The sequence below is a fragment of the Taurulus bubalis genome, assembly GCF_910589615.1.
Source record: "Taurulus bubalis genome assembly, chromosome: 4".
Taxonomy (NCBI): domain Eukaryota; kingdom Metazoa; phylum Chordata; class Actinopteri; order Perciformes; family Cottidae; genus Taurulus; species Taurulus bubalis.
In genome coordinates, this window is record NC_136592.1 from 9,478,659 (window position 1) to 9,497,321 (window position 18,663).

Below are 18,663 nucleotides of genomic sequence, written 5' to 3' on the forward strand. Positions count from 1 at the left end.
AAAGAGCTGCTCTGTGGATGATGGATGCTGACCGCCTGACTCGAACAATTGAGAAACACTCATATACTTCTGGTGCAGTCGTCTAATGTTTTAGATATATTTCTAACAGAGGTGGCGGATCTTTGTGGTATCAGTCTCTGGGTTTAATGATAATCGACACTCACATCCCATTATACTTATTAATAAGGAAATCAGGGCCAACGTGAAGGCCGGGGACCTTCTGAGATGGTCCAGGTCACGTTATCAAGACAACTCCTTCCCTGCATTATCAGCAGACTTTGATGACTCTGCACCTGCCAATGCATGTGACAAAACAATACACAGAATTGGCACCTCTTCAACTCTTCTGCGCTGTCCTCATTTTTTAAAAAGGGCTCATAAAAAACAGGATCCAATTACTAAGCCGACAGATGCAGACATCAAGTGCTATGTGTAAAAGCAAGGGCATGATCAGGTTGTTCATTGTCCAGACAGCATATCCAGATGCACATTAGACTTTTATAGCATGCGTAAATAATAGTCATAGTCCACTCAGCCTTTGAGTCAGGTATACAGTCAGTCAAGGCTTATGCGCATGCTGAGTGTAAGCATGCGTGCCGGAGCAAATAATGCCAGGGACACATGGGTCATTTTTGTTTTGTCATCATGTGACAGTACGTTGACCCACGAGCTAATCTCCACAAAACTCAGTGTAGTCCATTAAGCAAAGCCTCTTTATCCGTGACTGGCAAGGCATACCAAAAAATAAATAAACACAAACATACATACACAGACCTGTTTGGTGTTATTTGGCTGGTTTCATAAGAGAAATCTATACAATGAAGGAAAATAAGCAGAGACTAAATTGGGTGGAGTGCTTAATGAATAATAATCATAGCAATGGTTATCACTCGCCACAGCATGTGGCTGGTATTGTTTTCAGCTTGTGAGTCTATACGTGTGTGTGTGTGTGTGTGTGTGTGTGTGTGTGTGTGCGTGTGTGTGTGTGTGTGTGTGTGTGTGTGTGTGTTGTCAAGGCAGAATGTGGTCCTGGAGACACCTACTGTAGTCATGAAACTTGACCGTCTTGTACGAATGTCCACAGAACCCCTTATATGAGACCAATTTCAAAACCTTACAGATGAATGGATCTAAAAAAAACTTGTTCATGTTTTTAAGACAGTAACAACCATTCCTAATGCATGGAAGGATCCAATATTATACAGCAGGCAGTTCTTGATTCAGTGAGACAAACATGTGTTTATGTATACCTTTATTTTGTGTTGCATCATTTATATGTGTTATTGGCGGTTCTAGAAACAATTGAGGATAGAATAAAGACAACAGCTTATTTAAGGACATGAGGTTGTTTCCATCTCGTCACCACATCTGGCAGCTGTGAGCGCAAAAAGAAAACAGCTGTTGAGCTTTAAAAGCAATGGAATCAGTCAGTAGTATGACATGGGAAGTGGTCGTAATAAGAACGTATATAAACCCAGACAGCTTACTTTGGGATTTTGCCAAAACTTAAATTAATAAAGGTAATGAGTGACTTTTTGTGAACATGACAGAGGGTAATAACAATGCACTTATTAACAGCAGAAAAAAAGACAACCTACTGTCCAGGATTACGTTTATATAGGTTGATTACTTATTGTTTTACCATATTTTACATAATTCTGCACTCCACTCTATTCCTATATGGTACGGAGTATATTTCTGAACACTTCTAAATGAATACTGGGTATTATTTATATCGTCAAGTGAGAGGGCGACTCCATGATGCTATATGTACCTGTAGATGATAGCATATGAAAAAAGATGACCCAGGTCAATTGCAATGATCTTTCATATGCAACTTCTGGGTAACAGAATGGCATTCCAGTGAATACTAAATAAATATTAGACAATATTCCAAACTATAAAACTGGAGGATCAGTTGTGAGATGTAGGTTGTGATGCTGACAAATACATTACATCTGTGGCTCCTTTTGACAGGAGCACCAGCACAGCAGCTCTTTGGCTCGCATATTGTGGTGTTTCCATTTGATTGACAGGTGTGTCATAGCCAGAGACGCACTGGGCAGACCCCCAACTGCTGTTGCCTCTCCTGTCAGTGTGGTTGGTTTGAAGCTGTCTACTTGGATTGTCTGGCCAACATGGAGAACATGGTGAATTAGAGAAGTTGACATGGTAAATCAGTGGAGTTGGCACTACAGTGCACTTCAGTGAGCCATGCATTTTATCACCACAGAGACCGGCTTTCAGGCTCTGAGTCGTACTTATCGACCAGCAGACGCCAGTGGAGGTATTTGTATGTCTGCATTTTACTGTTTTTTTTGTATCATAAATTTACTCTTCAATCAATTCATCGGTCAAAGGATCAACCTTCAAAACAAAGTATTTATAGTAGTGTGTACAATGTTTTTTTTTGGTATGATGCATGAGAGTCACTTCCCATTTAGCGAGTACAAGTTTTGTCAATAAAAAAAAATCATATTTTTACAATTTAATATCTAATGCATATTAACAACAAAATGTCCACTCATAATCATTGCTGCATTGTAAAATAGTATGAAGAAAAAATCAGATCTTTGACTCGCGATTGTCTATTTAAATGACTTCACCACAAGTAAAAGTCTGGCATTTCAAAATCTCTACTGCACGAATCTACAGAAATATCAAGTATCAGAAGTAGAAGTACTCATTGGGCAGCAGAACGACACCTGTCAGTGTGATATTATATTATTATCACGGATGGTGGTAGTTGATAGTTTATTTTATAACAGAGCATCATAATTATGGCCAAGTGGGTGCAAAATACAATATTTCCTTCTGAAATGAGATACATAGGGGTTTAAATTAGCATAATATGGAAATAGTCAAGTCTGCTAAAGTACCTCAAAATTGTACTTAAACAAAGTACTTGAGTAAATGTACACTTCTGGCTGTGAAAGAATGTTAAGAAATTCTTCTGGGTACAATTATGATAAAAATTGAGGTCCCATTTAGCTGGCGTAGATCTATTTCCCCGAGGGGATGACTGACATAGACCACATTATGATATGCACATCATGGAAAAGATGAAAGGGAATTGGTGAAAATTCCACCATTTGCTGCAAGGTATTGAGTTCTCAAAATGCGTGTTTACTGCAGAATGTCAAACGGTTAAAATAACTCATGTATGGTTGAATTAAAAGAAGATATTTGGGTCTTTTTTTTGACATTTCTATCAACTGTTGCAAAAGATAAGCTGTGAAAGACAGCAGATATGAGTGAGCATAATTTGAAATTGCTTCAGTCACCTGTAGTTCAGTCCCCTCGAGTTAGGTTTTGGGTACCATGGATACTGTGTGTGGAGGCTAATGGCATTATGGCAAGGAGGAAATAGAGATATACTGTACCGTAGGGTCTGTGTTTATGTCTTTGCACGGGCAGACAGGGAGACAGATAGTGACGCACTTTCTTAGAAAGAGATAGCGAGCGGTGCAGTGACACAGCAGATAGAGAGTTTCTTTTAGGGAGAGAGAAAACTGCAGCGTTTTGATTAAGCTCGTCACACTGGGCTCAGACCACGCAGACTACAGACATCCGTGCTTGGAGGTCTGTCGGTGGTCAGAGTCGCTCGCTCCCTCCCTGACCTCCCTATAGCCAGGATCTCTAATCACTGTAAAACCGATTCATTAAAATCTGCTGTTAGTGAGAGGACACACACGCGGATGAGCAAATGGACCACAGCCAATTATGTGATTCCCTGCCAGTTAGAAAGAGATTTAGGCATTAAGTATCTCTGAGGAGGGAGACAGTGATCACTACAGCAGATCCGCACGCTATTATGGGGTTTGGAAGAATGTGTGTTTGTGTGTGTGTGTGTGTGTGTGTGTGTGTGTGTGTGTGTGTGTGTGTGTGTTTGTCAGTGTGATGTGTAGAGTAGGATGAAGGTCCACTCTCTATGACTTGCACAGCCGGAGTGATGAAACATAAAAACAAACACTGCATGCCCGAGAAATCACTGAAAAATTAAAAGTAAGTATAACGAATCCAATTATCGACAGCATAAAAGACTCCATGCGGAAATAAAGTTAACACATGAGTGGAGATATTGTTTTAATGTTGACCCTGAAGGATATAGTTGTGATACAAACAGTAATCGCACCTGACAAGTTATCTTCCATTTTTAAATGTAGTTTGAGGCAACATCAAGTGGTTTCTGTTTGTATCGCTGCTAAAGTAACATCCCCGTGGAAAATACTTTCTATTTGCTTTGTTTGATTCCACAATATGATAAGACAGGTAAAGGACTAAATTAAAGACCTGTGGGCAGACCACAACCGAACTAAGGAGCAAATACCATCGGGACTTTCAGGTTGGTAATGTGAGAGACAGTTTAAAGGGGAGTACAGAGTTTTTACAGATCTTCACCATCTGTCAAAAGAGATGTGTGATCTACTCTGTGGCTCTGAGGGACCCTGATGATGTCATCATCACAGATAACAAAAATACTGTGTTAAAAGGATGTGGAGTTTGGAGGGTGTGTTTGTCTACCAGGCAGGGAGAGTCGAAGGAAAGGCACCTATCCAGTTGCATTTTGGGATATTAAGTATCCATTGTTTTTGTAACTTGACCCATTCCAGGGAAAGCTACAATGGATTTTTGGAAGTGTACCTGTTAATTAATTTACTGTAGAAAATGCTCTAGTTGTAGTGGTGCCAATCAGGTTTTTAGGACTGTATGGGTCTTATAAATTGCTCTATCTTGCCTGTAATTTACCTCTAGGCATTATTATTAAAAATGTTGAGAGGTGCTTCATGTTCCACTTCACTTTTCTGACACGTTACAAATAATTTGAGATAGTAGTACAATTAGAAGTTTGACAGCCTCTACAGCTTTCTTCACATCCCCGCACTCCAGGGTTGGATTTCATGGATAATATGCTGGATCGCATTCACTGCAATGAAAACAGCTTTACGACACAGAACAGAGGGAGAGCCAGAGACCTGCAGCTTTTAGAATTTATTGCAAAAGCAGATTGTGGAACAAGTGAAAGGTTGATGGCAAAATCACATCCAGCCTTCCATCTAACAGCCCTTTTAAAGTCAAACTGAACTTAATTTCTTCCCAAAGGCCTTGAGAACTTGGATCTGTGGTTTCTTTCACTTATATTTTCTCTTGTTACCTTTAGGCCATAAGAAATTTGTCTAAAGTATAAAGCCAAATCAATACTGTAATATCAAGAGAACCTCTGTTAAACATCCAACTGTATTTTTCCCTGACCAGCAATTCAAAATGTGTTCGCTGTGTGGAGCTGAAGAGAGATCAAGCTTTTGAAAGAGGAAGTGAACTTCATTGAAAGTTATGACCCACAAAGTATGTTTTTAGATCCTTCCAAAACTTCAGAAATATCAAACCGCTTTTGCAGTTTCAACTTAATCAAAAACATATTTGCGTCTCTCTTTTCAACGCAAATCCGCCATGACACCCTCACAGTGATAATACTGTGCTCAAGGAAGTCATCTGCAGCACTGCTGACTTACTAAATTGTTTTCCTCTCACTTCCATTTCTCCCTGTGAACCCCTAGGTCAGAGGTCACTAATAGGTCTGAGTCCGGACCCAGATGCCGTTGTCTCTGTACCCTGGACCTCTAACCGATAGATAATTGAGAATTATTACATTTTGAGGTTTCTATTTAAAACAGCAGCTTTTCTCGCCTTTGCAGCACTCGTTCAGCGGTCCAGGAAACACCCGGACATTACATGCAATGTCACATATGTGTGTTCCGATAAGTGTCACCCTCGACTCGAGTGCGATATTCACACACACGGGGGAAGACGGGGAAAGAGACCCAACAGTTGGAAACGGATGTGGAGTTATTTCATATGCGTGCTCAAAAAAGGGAAATGTGGACAGCTTAACCAGAGCCGTTGACCAAGAATGGACAGACTATTTTATGTTTATTGTTGACAAGGACAGTTCAAAACCAGTGTGTCTCATGATCATAGGCCCTAGCGATTATTGAAAGCTGCAATGTGAAGCGGCACTACGAAACAAAGCACTAATCTTTTGAGCAAAATATGATCCTTACACATTGATTTACTCTCCAACAATGCTGTCAACAGAGAGGACAATACAGCTGAAACAAGTGTTTCCATAACCACACATAAAGTCCCTGCACACAAATGTCTCTTTTTAGAAGATTAGAAGAATATGGATATCTTGGCTTTTTTAAATGACATCACTTCACACCTGAATCACTTCACACCTGAATTTAATGAATTCAGTTAAGTACATTTTTCCAAAATTAGGTACGTTATTCTAAGATTTCTGTTATGTATTTCTTTTATTATTTCTTTTATATCATTTTTTTAGGCTACTTCAATACATATGGAACTAAATCATAGAGCAAAGAAAAAAAATGAGACATTATTGTGATGTTCCGGACCTCAGCATGAGGACATTCTCTCTAACTGGACCTCGCTGAATGTTAATTGAATACCCCTGCCCTAGATCCTCAAAATCCTGCAAGTTTCCGAGAGTTGTAAACCTTGGTGACACTGACAGGAACCATTGAGTTAGCCAACGCTACACTGAAGATAATCTATCTGGAACATTAGCTTGGCTGTCACACTTGACTTCATCTAATTCCCCGACATTAGAGATTGGCCAGAGCAGATAACATCTGACGTCTTTGCGTTATTAATTGTGGATGACCTCATGTGGCGCTACTGTTGACTCATTTGAATCTAATATTATTTCTTATCGCTTTATGATTTATTACCGGCTGGTTTTGGCCCCCGGCTTTAGGTAGATTATTGTTATTATTTTTTCAGGTTCACTTTTGATTTACATATTCATGAGGAGAAGGCTCACTGCAACACACAGATGAAGCTGGCAGATGCTCCTTTGATATAAGAAAGTGTTTAATTACAGTACATGTGGTATATTTGACATTCAAACCCTGGAGGATGGTTAACAAGATACTTATCTGTGATATGTACAATTCTTCAATATCTTAAAGTAGCCTCAAAGGTTATAACAGGACGTTACATCGTTCCCCCTTATCTCATCTTCTGCTTAGTCATTGTTTGATTCCAGCTGCAGCATTTCTGTTATGATAACATTTGTTAATGCGACTGTACTCTATTTTGCAGCAAAAGGAGAAATAGCAGAGACAGAATTAAGTGCATCTACTCCGAGCTTTCAAATGGCATCGTGTGAGGATTATGGACCTGCGATAACATGACTAAAAAAAGCTAACATTTAACCATTTATTTCAAGTGTACATCAACAAATACTGTGTTTACGGTGCAGTGCTACATCTCTAGTTTACATTCAGTACATTAACAAGCACACAATAATCTGGCTGAAAACACATCACACACTATGCAGTGACTGTAATTAGTATATTTCACCTCAATATGATATTTTAGATAAGATAAGCTTCAGGATTCACGGAACAATGGAATTAATTTACCTAAACATCGCTGATTGTCAGACAATCACAGCTTTTTTTAATCCGATTTTTAGGATGATGCAGGTTGGATCTAATTGAATCTCAGCCCGCTGAATAAAGTAACATGGCTATCAAATGATGCATGCAAACTGGGTTACTGGGTGAAATAACGTCACTTCAGCGTGACTAATAAGGATTGTTTGCATGCAAATGTGTCCGCCGTCTAGCTAGCTGTCCCCTGTTTCCCCTGCAAGCACTGGATTCACTGTGCTTGACTTCATATTCAGAGACAGAAACACTGTGTGGAAGCCAATACGACTGATAATAAAGATGTATGAGAACGACCGCAAACCATCTTTAGAAATTGATCTCGAGGGGCTTTCGCAATGTGCATTCCACATTAATGGTGCAACTTATGTAACAAACACATAAAGTTCATCCCCACCAACTTGAGATGCATTGGATGTTGACACAGCTAAATAAAAGGGAAGGCTTTCCTCCCAAATGATTTACGGTAACTACAGTACCTTATGTTCAAATACAGGTGGAGTCTTGAGAGAGATGTTTACATCAGCAAGGATAATGAACCCCTCAGTGTCTCATTTGAAAGCACAACAGCAAGCACACGGTCCATCTCAAATTGTTTTTTCCTTTTTTTACTGCTTGTTTAGAAGCTCGCTGTATCCAAAACATCTTGTGGAGACCATTGAGAGCAACGTAAATCAGTTCAGTTCAATTCAAAATGGAAGCTTGGAAAAATACCAGTACCTCCATGTCATCTAACGTTACTTTGATGTCGTCACAGAAAACGTTCTGCATACAGCATACACAATGCAGTCATGTTTCCAATCTGGATTACTCTACTTTTGCTCAATTTTGTGAAGGCATACAGTTTTGCTTCTCAACCAGTAAACATTGTTAGAAATATGATTTCCAACTTAAGTGTACATTAATCAGAAATCTACAGACACTGTCGTCCTCGAGGACCAACAAACATAGAAATAAAACTATACAATATTCATTCATTTCCCCCAAAGCTGTGGGGCTCTGTTTCAATCCAAGATATGAGGAAATAATTATTACAATCCACTGCACAGATGAACATCATTTTACCTAACCCAAGGCAAGAAAAATAAATGTATGGATGGTAATTTTGTCCTAAGTGTGGTACTTTTTGAAAAGGGTTTGGATAGCTTGATGACAGAAAATATGGCTGACAGACATTGTACGTTAGGCACACATCTCTAGGCCAATGACAACTCTTCACAGCTCCTGTTCATTCAATATACTTAATAATTTTAACTTGTGCACTCAGCTTCTTCTTATTCTGTTGGTATAAGTCTACAGAAATGTCATGTTTTGATCAGTGAGTGTGAAATGAAACAGCTTTTTCTCAGACCCACTACTCACGCACCCAACTCGACTAATAGAAAAATATACATTCTGGAACTATGCAGTGTACAATGTTTAGTGTTCACATTACTACCGTAGGGTTTCACATTTTTTAGACAGTAAATAACCTCACACATGACCATAATGACTTCTAGGTTGCTCTTGTGTTAAATCCACTGAAAAACTGAAACTGAAAATAAAGAAAAGAAGGTCTCCTATGCCCATTATACTCGTCCCACAATATTTAAAGTGCTGACAAATATGAGTATTTTCTCACTCTGTCAGCTGTAACGCTCTCTAACATAAACATTCTCAGGCAGCATTGCTGACAAGCTGACAGACACACATCTATGAATCGTTTCAACCAATTGATGAATATTTAATTGGCTATCAGTGTCTTATGGTGAGGCTTTTGTTGGAGCCATGTGGAAACCCGCCTTACATTCAGCACCCAACTGTGACTGCTAGTGTTTGATAAGAAAGAAACAAAAAAGCAGAACAAAACAACTGCTTCCACTCGTACATTTTACAGCGATATTATTACCATTTCAGGATTTGATACATTTGTTCTTTGAGAGGGAGAGGTGAGCTTTTATGAAAAAGTACAACATAGTAAGGGGACATTCAACAGAGTTCACCGGCTTCAATAATGTTTGTTATGTCTCTTCATTGAGGATAGAGGACTGTTAAGGAGATGTGTAACGTTTTATGCATCCAGTAATACACAGAGAACATTATGTCAGACTTCAGCTGGTAACCACACAGAACAACCTGCAGAACGTTGTGGAACATTTTGGCCTCTTGGCAGTTCACAGTTTGCTGATTTGTTCTGAGTATCATGTTCTCCTGAGCCACTCATTAAAACATGGATACGAGTGAGTAGCACAGGCGATACTACGTTAAGATGTTGTATGCGATTAACAATGAAGTCTTCTTTTATGCTTTATCAGTTTAGTTAGCTCATCGGTTAGCTCTAAATTGAGGTTTTAAAAGCCTGTCGGCTTACTTCCAACTGGAATAAAGCGGCATGAACCGACAGTGCCGTCCTTAGAGCTATATTGTTCCTAAAAAAATCCCAAAAGTTGGCGCAGAAAAACAAAAGTTGCCAGTCAGTTTGTACATTGTTTCCCACCTGAAGGCAGTACAGGACATGATCTTGTTTGTCAGTGTTTTTCAAGGAAGGAAGAAATTGAATGCGCTCAGTGCAGGAGGTTACAGAATAATGTCTCACGTTGTATGTAGCTCACACATTATGGCAGACAACAGCCGTTTGCATTGTAACCTGTACTCACAAAGTGAATACTACGGATGCAGGCTACTTTTAATTCTTACATTTATCCTCGTGGAGTGGGTCTGCAGGCCTTGTAAATTGGACCTATATGGTTAAAAGTACTTCTCAGCCTCAAGGGTGAACGCTCAGTTGACTTAAACACAGCCCTCTTACTGCAACGGCTTCTTAAATTCGCTGAGCTCTTTTGTAGCAGAGCAGCAGTTCCCGAATGAACAAAGAGCTTTTGACTAGATGGAGAAACAAAGACGGAAGCAGACGGATAGAGACGTACAGAAGACAGACAGAAAATGTCTGTGTAGTGTAGGTATGGTTGTGGAGCTGTGTAAAACAACTGTCACTGGCTTCTCTGACTATAAAACAGAGTGTTTTGTTTCTATCAATCTTTCTCTTACTGGATTCTATCAGATCCCCTGTCTTCCCTTCTTGTTTATGTTGAACTTTAACTACTTTAATTTTGGAGGATGTAGTAGTTTTAGTTTTACAGTAGATTAATTAACATATTCTTTGCTTGTTTTTCAACACTCACAATGACTCAGTGCTCTAAAAGAGAGCAGATAGTTTAACATTTTTAGAAATGCATATTGTCCATGGCCAGAGACGCAGAAAACCTCATGATAATATAAAGGACATACTGGATTCAATATTATTTTGCACTTAAAACTTGTCTCAGCATGTGGAATGAAATACCAGTCACAAGAGGGATAACTTGGAAAAGCACAAGCCATAAAAGGCCATAGATCAGTTTAAGTTATGCCTGCTGTTTAACTATCCCAAAAAATGCTGTTTTCTCAAGAGGAGGGAGCAAGAACTACTGTTTGCAGAATAAAATGAAGGTCAGAAAAGTGCTCAACAGACCGACCACTAGAAACCCAACTGATCTCAGGGAAAAATGCTGCTCTGTAAGAATGTTCTTCTCTTTTTGTACGTGGCTCCTTCGGGGAGAACTCCCTGGGTAACTATTCTGAGGCCAGAAGCTCAGACAAGACCCCCAGTGAGATGAAGTTCTTAACTTGGAGGTTGAAAGGCGCTCTCACAGAATATTTGAAGGGCAAAGGGGAAAAAAAGGAAAGAAAGAGAAAAAAAGTTATCTCTGAACTTGAATGACACATATTTGTTTGGTTTTTTGATAGCAAACCACTTTTTAACCAGATGAAATGTTTGTTAATTCAGGTTACAATTATTACTATTGCAAGCCGTTTCATCAGAAAAAAACTGGCATCTCTATTGCCTCAGTCTCCTTTCAGCCTCTTAGTTCCAATTGTGCAGTAATGGCAGAGAGTTGGTACCAGCCACAACAGCGTTTAGGAGCATTGTTTCCACTTTGTGTGTCTGCACGGCAGAATGTGCTCCTGGAGACACTTTGTCACAGCAATAGTGTCACAACTTTGCAAGTCATGAAACCTTACAGGTGTTCGAAATGAAGGCCGAGTTCGAAGGTCGGTGTGGTCCTATAGGGCGGGTGGAAGTAGTGGGGTAGGAAGTGGGAACTTAATGCCCCCTGGCCCTAATTGCCCTCCAGCTGGTGTGATCTCATCGCTGTATTATCTCTACTTTTCTTAATGCATTCGCTGTGTTCTCTGAAACAACCTGCAGCGGTCTGCCTCCCCGGCCCTGCACACCAAATTCATACAATGTGCTTATTAGAATTCTGCTACAAGCCCGGCTCAATTCCTTTAAGCCATTAGCGGTTGTTGAGAATGGTCTGGGCTGGCCTCAGCATCGACAGTAATGACAAGGACAGGGTGCCAGGGAGAATCGATGCTTCTCTGTGGCTCAAGAATGAAACTGTAACAGCAGGACTGCCCCCATTGAGTGCCGGACGGCCATCTTTTTCAACCACTTAATTGATCAAGGCTTTATTTATCTTGTCACAAGACTTTAACCTAATTTGTTTTCCATTCGCTCACAAAGCACCTTCATTGAATAACCATGTTAACAATCCGCAGTATCACATTTATTTTTTCCCCCCTCGCCGAACACACTTAAGACGTTGTGTCTGCGTTAATTTCGTTGTAGCAGGGGCACTTTCAAACTTGTGTAATTAATCATCATATCCAACCTAAGCTCTATATATACATTTTTCATTATAGAATATTCTAATTGTATGTGTTTTAATGCAGCAGAGGGAGTTGAGGGGCGGAGGGCTGAGATGAATTCCTCTCCCTTTCTTCTTTGTATACAAAGCAGAGGTGCATCATGCACACCCTCTTAACTCTGCAACTATGCAAAGATGTCCTTGTAATTGGGTGATATTTTTAACAGCAATACCCGTTGCATGCATTTCCATTACATTTCCATCATAAAATACCCTCCTCGCTGTCGTCAACCTAAATGGAATGTCAATACTTAGTGTGTGGAATGGGGAGCGTGGAAATGGGCTTAACACTGGGACCCATAGACATAAAGTTTAACGCCACCACCAAAGCAAGGGCCAATCGCAGCATAGCTTTGCAAATAAAAGAATAATAATCACAGATTTTCTCGCCCAGCCATCTCAACAGCTTAAAATGAATACTCTCTTGTGCGCTCACATTTTTTAATCATCCCCAATTTCCTTCCCTTCATTTCATTTTTTCCTTTGCATTGAGAACTTCCTTGCATGTAAGCGACACAATCCTCAACACCTACCTCAGTTGTCCATAGGGCAAAATGTAAAAAAGGAAATAAAATGAAAAACCCAACAGCAAAATGATTTGGTTTAACGGTTTCTGCTCAGCTGATCTCCGTCTGATGTCCAGAGGAAGATTCCCCACACAGGAACCCTTTATGGGCTCATTTTAGCTTTAAGAGACAACCGTGCCAGCTCAGGGCGATTAAGCCTTAATATATTAACCTATATTGGGTCATTTCCAGAGACAAGTCAGATGATGCTGTGATTGAACGTGAACTTTCTTGTACAATATCTGTTCAGACGACTCTACTCCATTTAATTAAAAACGTTTTAAATTGTAACATACCTATTGTCTCAACATACTGATGTGATTAATTCATACATGAATGGCTAAGTAAATGAGTAATGATCGAAGAGCTGAGAGAAGTCATCCAAACAACACGCCATGTATCGTTTCTTTCCCCTCTGGAGCCTTACCACTAGTCACAAGATAAACATCATGTTCTATTCTTAGCAGGACACACACTCGCACAGCACTTGTTGAGAAATGAATGTTGTCCTGTGATGTCAAGGAAGAGTGCATACAGTGGTATCTCTAAGGTAATTAAGTAGAACTAAAGGACTGCTGTGACTGGGAGGGCTTGGCAGAGGTAGACTAATGGTAAAGCTGATTAAAGTGTATTTTATCCCCCTAATGAAAGTCATCTTCTCAGCTCACAGTGTACAAACACGTTCAACAGAGCAGCTTCACGAGCCCACTGCGACTTTCAGCAGGATGTTGTTATTTTCACCTTTACATGTTGCTCATAAAAGTTCCTCTTCTTCAGGGTCACCAATGGGATCCGAAGCAACACTAATTGCTTGCGAAACAGATTACCTTTTACAGCTACCGATTTGTAAGACTTATTTTACATATACTTTCATTTGCAATATTCTTTTTGTTTAAAGCAACTTCCAGTGACCGTATTTGTCCTCCATACTTACACCAGCTAAATCTCATCAAAATTGTCATTGATTCCCTCCCGAACAAACAGCCATCAACATGTCCTACATGTGCTGCAGTACAAATGCTTCGAGTTTTGAGAAGACACTCATCTATGGGAAACAATTTCGGGACACAGAGGTAATAGAACTAGACTCAATTTGGCATGAACACCCAGAGCTCTAATTTCATGATGGCACATGGCTGAGCTTTGTGCTGACAAAGACACATGGTCGGAGAGTGTTTCCTACTTATGCTCATTTGGTAATTTGGTGACTCACTATGAACTTGACTGTGCTCCGTCTGAAAGGGAGGTGCAGCATGTATGATGGTGGCTCGGTGGTTTAAACTGTCATTTCACAGCGAAGGGTTTCTGGGTTTGAATCAATTTGTGTTTCATGTGCTCCACTTTCCTACCACAGTTCAATGACTAGCATTTTAACAGAACTGCAAACTCTAAATTACCCATAGACATGGATAACATTGTCTATCGATGTGTGCTAGCCCTGAAACAGAGTGCCAACATTCCCAGTGTGTACCTAGTCTCTTGCCCAGTGCCTGCTGGAATGTGCTCCAGTAACCCAGCACAGGTGTAGCAGGTAGAAATATGAAGGTGGAAAGGTTTTCTTGTGGATTTTTTAGCTTGTATCGCTCAGCTAATCACACCTACACATGCAATACATCTTTTAAATATTTTACGACAGTATGTATTCGTGTGTTAATGTGTTTGTGGCGCGAATGACTGTCATCCACCAAATTGTGCACTGGGATGTGTGAAATGAGATCTGTGGAAGTGTCAGAACCCTCTGGAGATGTCAGGGAATGGCTGGTGGATGTCATCCTCCTATCCCTGCTGTGCACCGCCAGTCCTGAGTGGCTCTTTTTCTAATATAATTGAACCTGTTCTTGAATTAAGCAACGGTTTCTCAGGGACATGAACAACACAGTAAGCAAACGTGTTACTGTATATCCTCCCACACAAGTATAAGGTGGCATATATTCACAAGTGTGCATCATCTCCCACAGAGGACAAAATCTGCTTATTTTTGGGAGGGGGATTTTATGTCCAGACTGTTGAGTTGTAAGCTAGCCGTGACAAAAGTCAGTCCCACTCACCATCTGAAACTGAATTCCTCAACCCCTAGTCCACTGTAGCAGAGATGCAACATGCCTCTAGCCACACAATTACCAGAAGTCAGTAGCCACAGGCTGTTCAGGCTGCATTATGATGAGCTGCTGGTTCAATTTCACTCTCATGTTGTTCTCCATTTGTAATGCACCTGTCCCCTCAACGGCCCCTATACATTTTACATTACATTTCATTCAGCTGACGCTTTTATCCAAAGCAACTTACAATAAGTGCATTCAACCATGAGTACAAACTCAGAACAACAAGAATCAAGAACGTACAATTTCTTCAATAAAGTCAAACTAAAAAGTGCTATAAGTGAGTATGATTTAAGTGTTACTACTGTGCTACTTTCCTTATTCAAGGTGTAGTCAAAAAAAGATGTGTTTTTAGTTTGCGACGGAAGATATAGAGACTTTCTGCTGTCCTGATGTCAATGGGGAGCTTATTCCACCATTGAGGAGCCAAGACAGCAAATAGTTGTGACTTTGTTGAGACATTTCTGGAGTACTTTCAATGTGGGACTCTCCATCAGTCATGCCACCCTCAGCAGTCCCTTCAGCCTCTGTAGCACTTCAATTAAATTGGAAACCAAATCAATTTCACCCCGAAGAGACCAATTTACCTACACCACTATTTACCATTCAGCAGTTTGATTTGGGCCAAACTTTTATATGTTTAAATACATTTAGTTGCCCGACAGTTCATATTAAGTCCAAATATCAATTTAAATGGGAATTTTAGGGCAATAAAGAGAGAAGATGGAAGCACGGCAGAATATTTAAAAAGTAGACCATAACTTTAATCATCCGTTTTTCTTTCACTGCAACATTTTGATCCAAAACATTCTACTTTTGCCATTTCACCTCATGGAAAGTTACTGGAACCTCATGTAACTGCCAGCAGTCAATCCATATTAATAATCTGTTTTATTAATGTGCCTTATTTTTTATGTCAGCTTTGACAGTATTACAAGGATCACTCTGACATTGTGCAGGAAACAATTATTAATTATAATGTTGCCAACTCTCACTTCTCCTCACTGTCATTTATCCCACTGGTGATAAACGGCTAGGTACTAATAACTAATCACACACATTCTGAGCTGTTTATGGAGATAGATTGATATCAATTAGATCGACAGACAAGTGGAATATATTATGACCATGCATAGTGAGATAACAGCTCTATGTATTGCTTTGCACCTCTTTCACCTATTTTCCTCAAGTTCCTCCAATAATTGGAAGAATTTGGGAGGGGGACTGTTGTGAAAAATTCTGTTTTAGCACATTTTAGGCATAGCAAGTTTGATTTTGAACATATACATTTTAAGTAATACCAGCAATTAATCAACACAATTCGAGTGTTTTGCCGCCTGACTATGACACATGGCTTAGAAAAACATTCACCAAATTTGGCATAGTGTTAATTTCCAATTGTATCTTCAAAATCCAAAATCCAAATGCCAATTAGCCGTTGCACTGGCCGTTGTCTTTATTATTTATTACATTATTATTTGTGAGTACAAGAGATTATGCTGTTGTATCCGGTTGAATTGAAGGGTATGTTGCCATCAACCCAATTATTCATATGGTCCAGTAATACTCCTATCTTGTCGTGGAGTTGGTGGTTGCTTATTTGTTTATGTTTGTGTTTGTGAGTCAGACGATCGAAACACTTTCATGCCAGTGACAGCAGACAGTCTGACAGATTGACTGGCATGGTGCCATTCAACATAGCGGAGCCAAACACAGAATCAGTAAAAAGTCTCCACCTGTGTTGCATAGTAAAATAAAGCTGCACGCAGTTGATATCTTGGTAGACACGCTGTAAACGGATACATGACTGGGAATAAATGCACTATTTTTAGGGGACCGAAAACTGTCTTAAAGTGCAAGTTCGGCTTACAATATGGCCTTTGCTGATAAGAAGCACACGTCGGATGCTACAGTATACCGCGTTGCCGCCTAGATAACCCATTCCCTCCTTTCTCTCTGCTTCGTGTTGTTGTTGGTCATCTGGAAGTCAGTTAAAGACAGTGATTTATGCCTGGGGCTTCATGCAGCATAGCCTCATTACACACAGCCATTTTGAAAATCAGCAGATAATTACAGTATACATCATAGACCTCATGGGGCCCAGCAGATACAGTCTATTCCACTGGCCTGTCATTTGGGCCACAGGGCATGGAAAACTGGATTCTAACCTCATTTGGAATATAAGTTGCTCTTCATTTTAAGTTGCTCTTTTTTCTTTACGGAAATGTGCTGTGGAATGTTGAATTGGCATGTTTTAATCGCTCTCCAGCGAATAGTCATTATGGATAATGATTTTTTGCTAATGGTATATCTTTATTCAATGAAAAGACAGTAAAGACAGTACATGCTCATTTGAGGGCAGTTAAGCAGGTTTAATAACATATTAAACGTTTACTTTTCTTGGCACCAGAGTGATAATAACCATTGTGTTTGTGAGCTGTTGGAACTGACAAGACTTCATCCACAAATGACAAACAAACAAAAGCTAAGCAAGCACTAACATACTTTTTCTTCCAATCTTGAAGGGAACATTAACACGCGCCCGAACTGAACTGAACCCTGAATATCTGGACCTCCGTCCGCGAGCCGAGCTGAACCCTGAATATTGGACCCCTTGCACCCCTTTAGTGAGTACTGATGGTCCCATTTCTCACTAAATGATCACCACAGCTTCACTTAACACAAGTCATTACTTTTAATAAACTCAAATTATGTTGTACAGCAATTTACTTCACCATCCCACGCGCTGGCATGTTAAGCTCAGTTTTGACTTGTTAGATTCAGGATCATTTTCTCATTCATAACTCGATATTGAGGCATGATTCTGCATTAGACACTGCACTGAAACAATACTCCTCTCTTTTCATAGCTTCTCCATCTTTCCTATATAATGTTTAAGTATGTTATGCCTCATAGTTACTGTGACACATTGTACTCACAACATCATTAAATTCAGTACCTAATGCGATGCTAATATTCATGCCATTTTTACTTGAGTAATACGTATTTGTCTCATTACCTCCATGCTTAGAAAACACAGTGCTTGATAGTCATCTGGGGGTTGGAGGAGGTTTGCTTGCACACTGGTGAATCTTAATGATGTCAGTTTTTCTTCGTCTCTGTTATCAACTACAGTATATCAACATGTGGAGGGTTTATGGCAGTCTCACTGTATTTATTATACTAATTTTCAGCCATATTTGAACTCGCTGCTGCCCTGATGTTATTGATGTGTGAACTATAGCTTAATGATTGTAATGTACGTAACGTATATAAGGGCACATATTCTGACCTGCTCAAATCAATTCTCATTTACAAATGTGAAAACTATATAAATACATGTACGAATGTGCAAACATAGCTTGCAAAGTATTGATCAGGGAATTGTACATTGTGTGAGGCCATTGTGGACTGGATACTGGATAGTTAAATTCTCATTAGTTGTAGTCTCAGGTTTATCTACATTAAACATTCATAACCTGTTGTACTCCCTTGGGTTCAACTTCAGCGAAAGAGAAAAGCTAACACAACGGAGGTATAGACACAATGTACACAGGGGAGTGAAGTCCCTCCTACCCAAACTCCCCTGGGCTGGGATCAACAGACTGAGAGAAATACTCCAATGTGCATGCATTATGGGAGTAGAGGGCCACAACATATTTCTGTGTACCTGCTTGGTGAGCAGCTTGCTTTAATATGAATGGACTGCTATGTTTATAATCTATATAAACATATTCCACATTCATTCTTTTCTGCAGAAACTAAAGGCAATGGGACAAGATTTTGGTAT

At 39.8% G+C, this 18,663-nt stretch overlaps 1 protein-coding gene across 1 annotated transcript in view; it reads left to right on the forward strand.

Annotated features, from left to right (window-relative positions):
- The window catches only part of pcdh9 (protocadherin 9), a gene marked incomplete at both ends in the record, with an annotated part of 186,534 nt that overhangs the window by 32,020 nt on the left and 135,851 nt on the right, over window positions 1-18,663 (forward strand). The window contains one exon of the mRNA XM_079216910.1: window positions 17,399-17,500. Coding sequence (XP_079073036.1) covers window positions 17,399-17,500 — 102 coding nt within the window. The remainder of the gene's footprint in view (window positions 1-17,398; window positions 17,501-18,663) is intronic.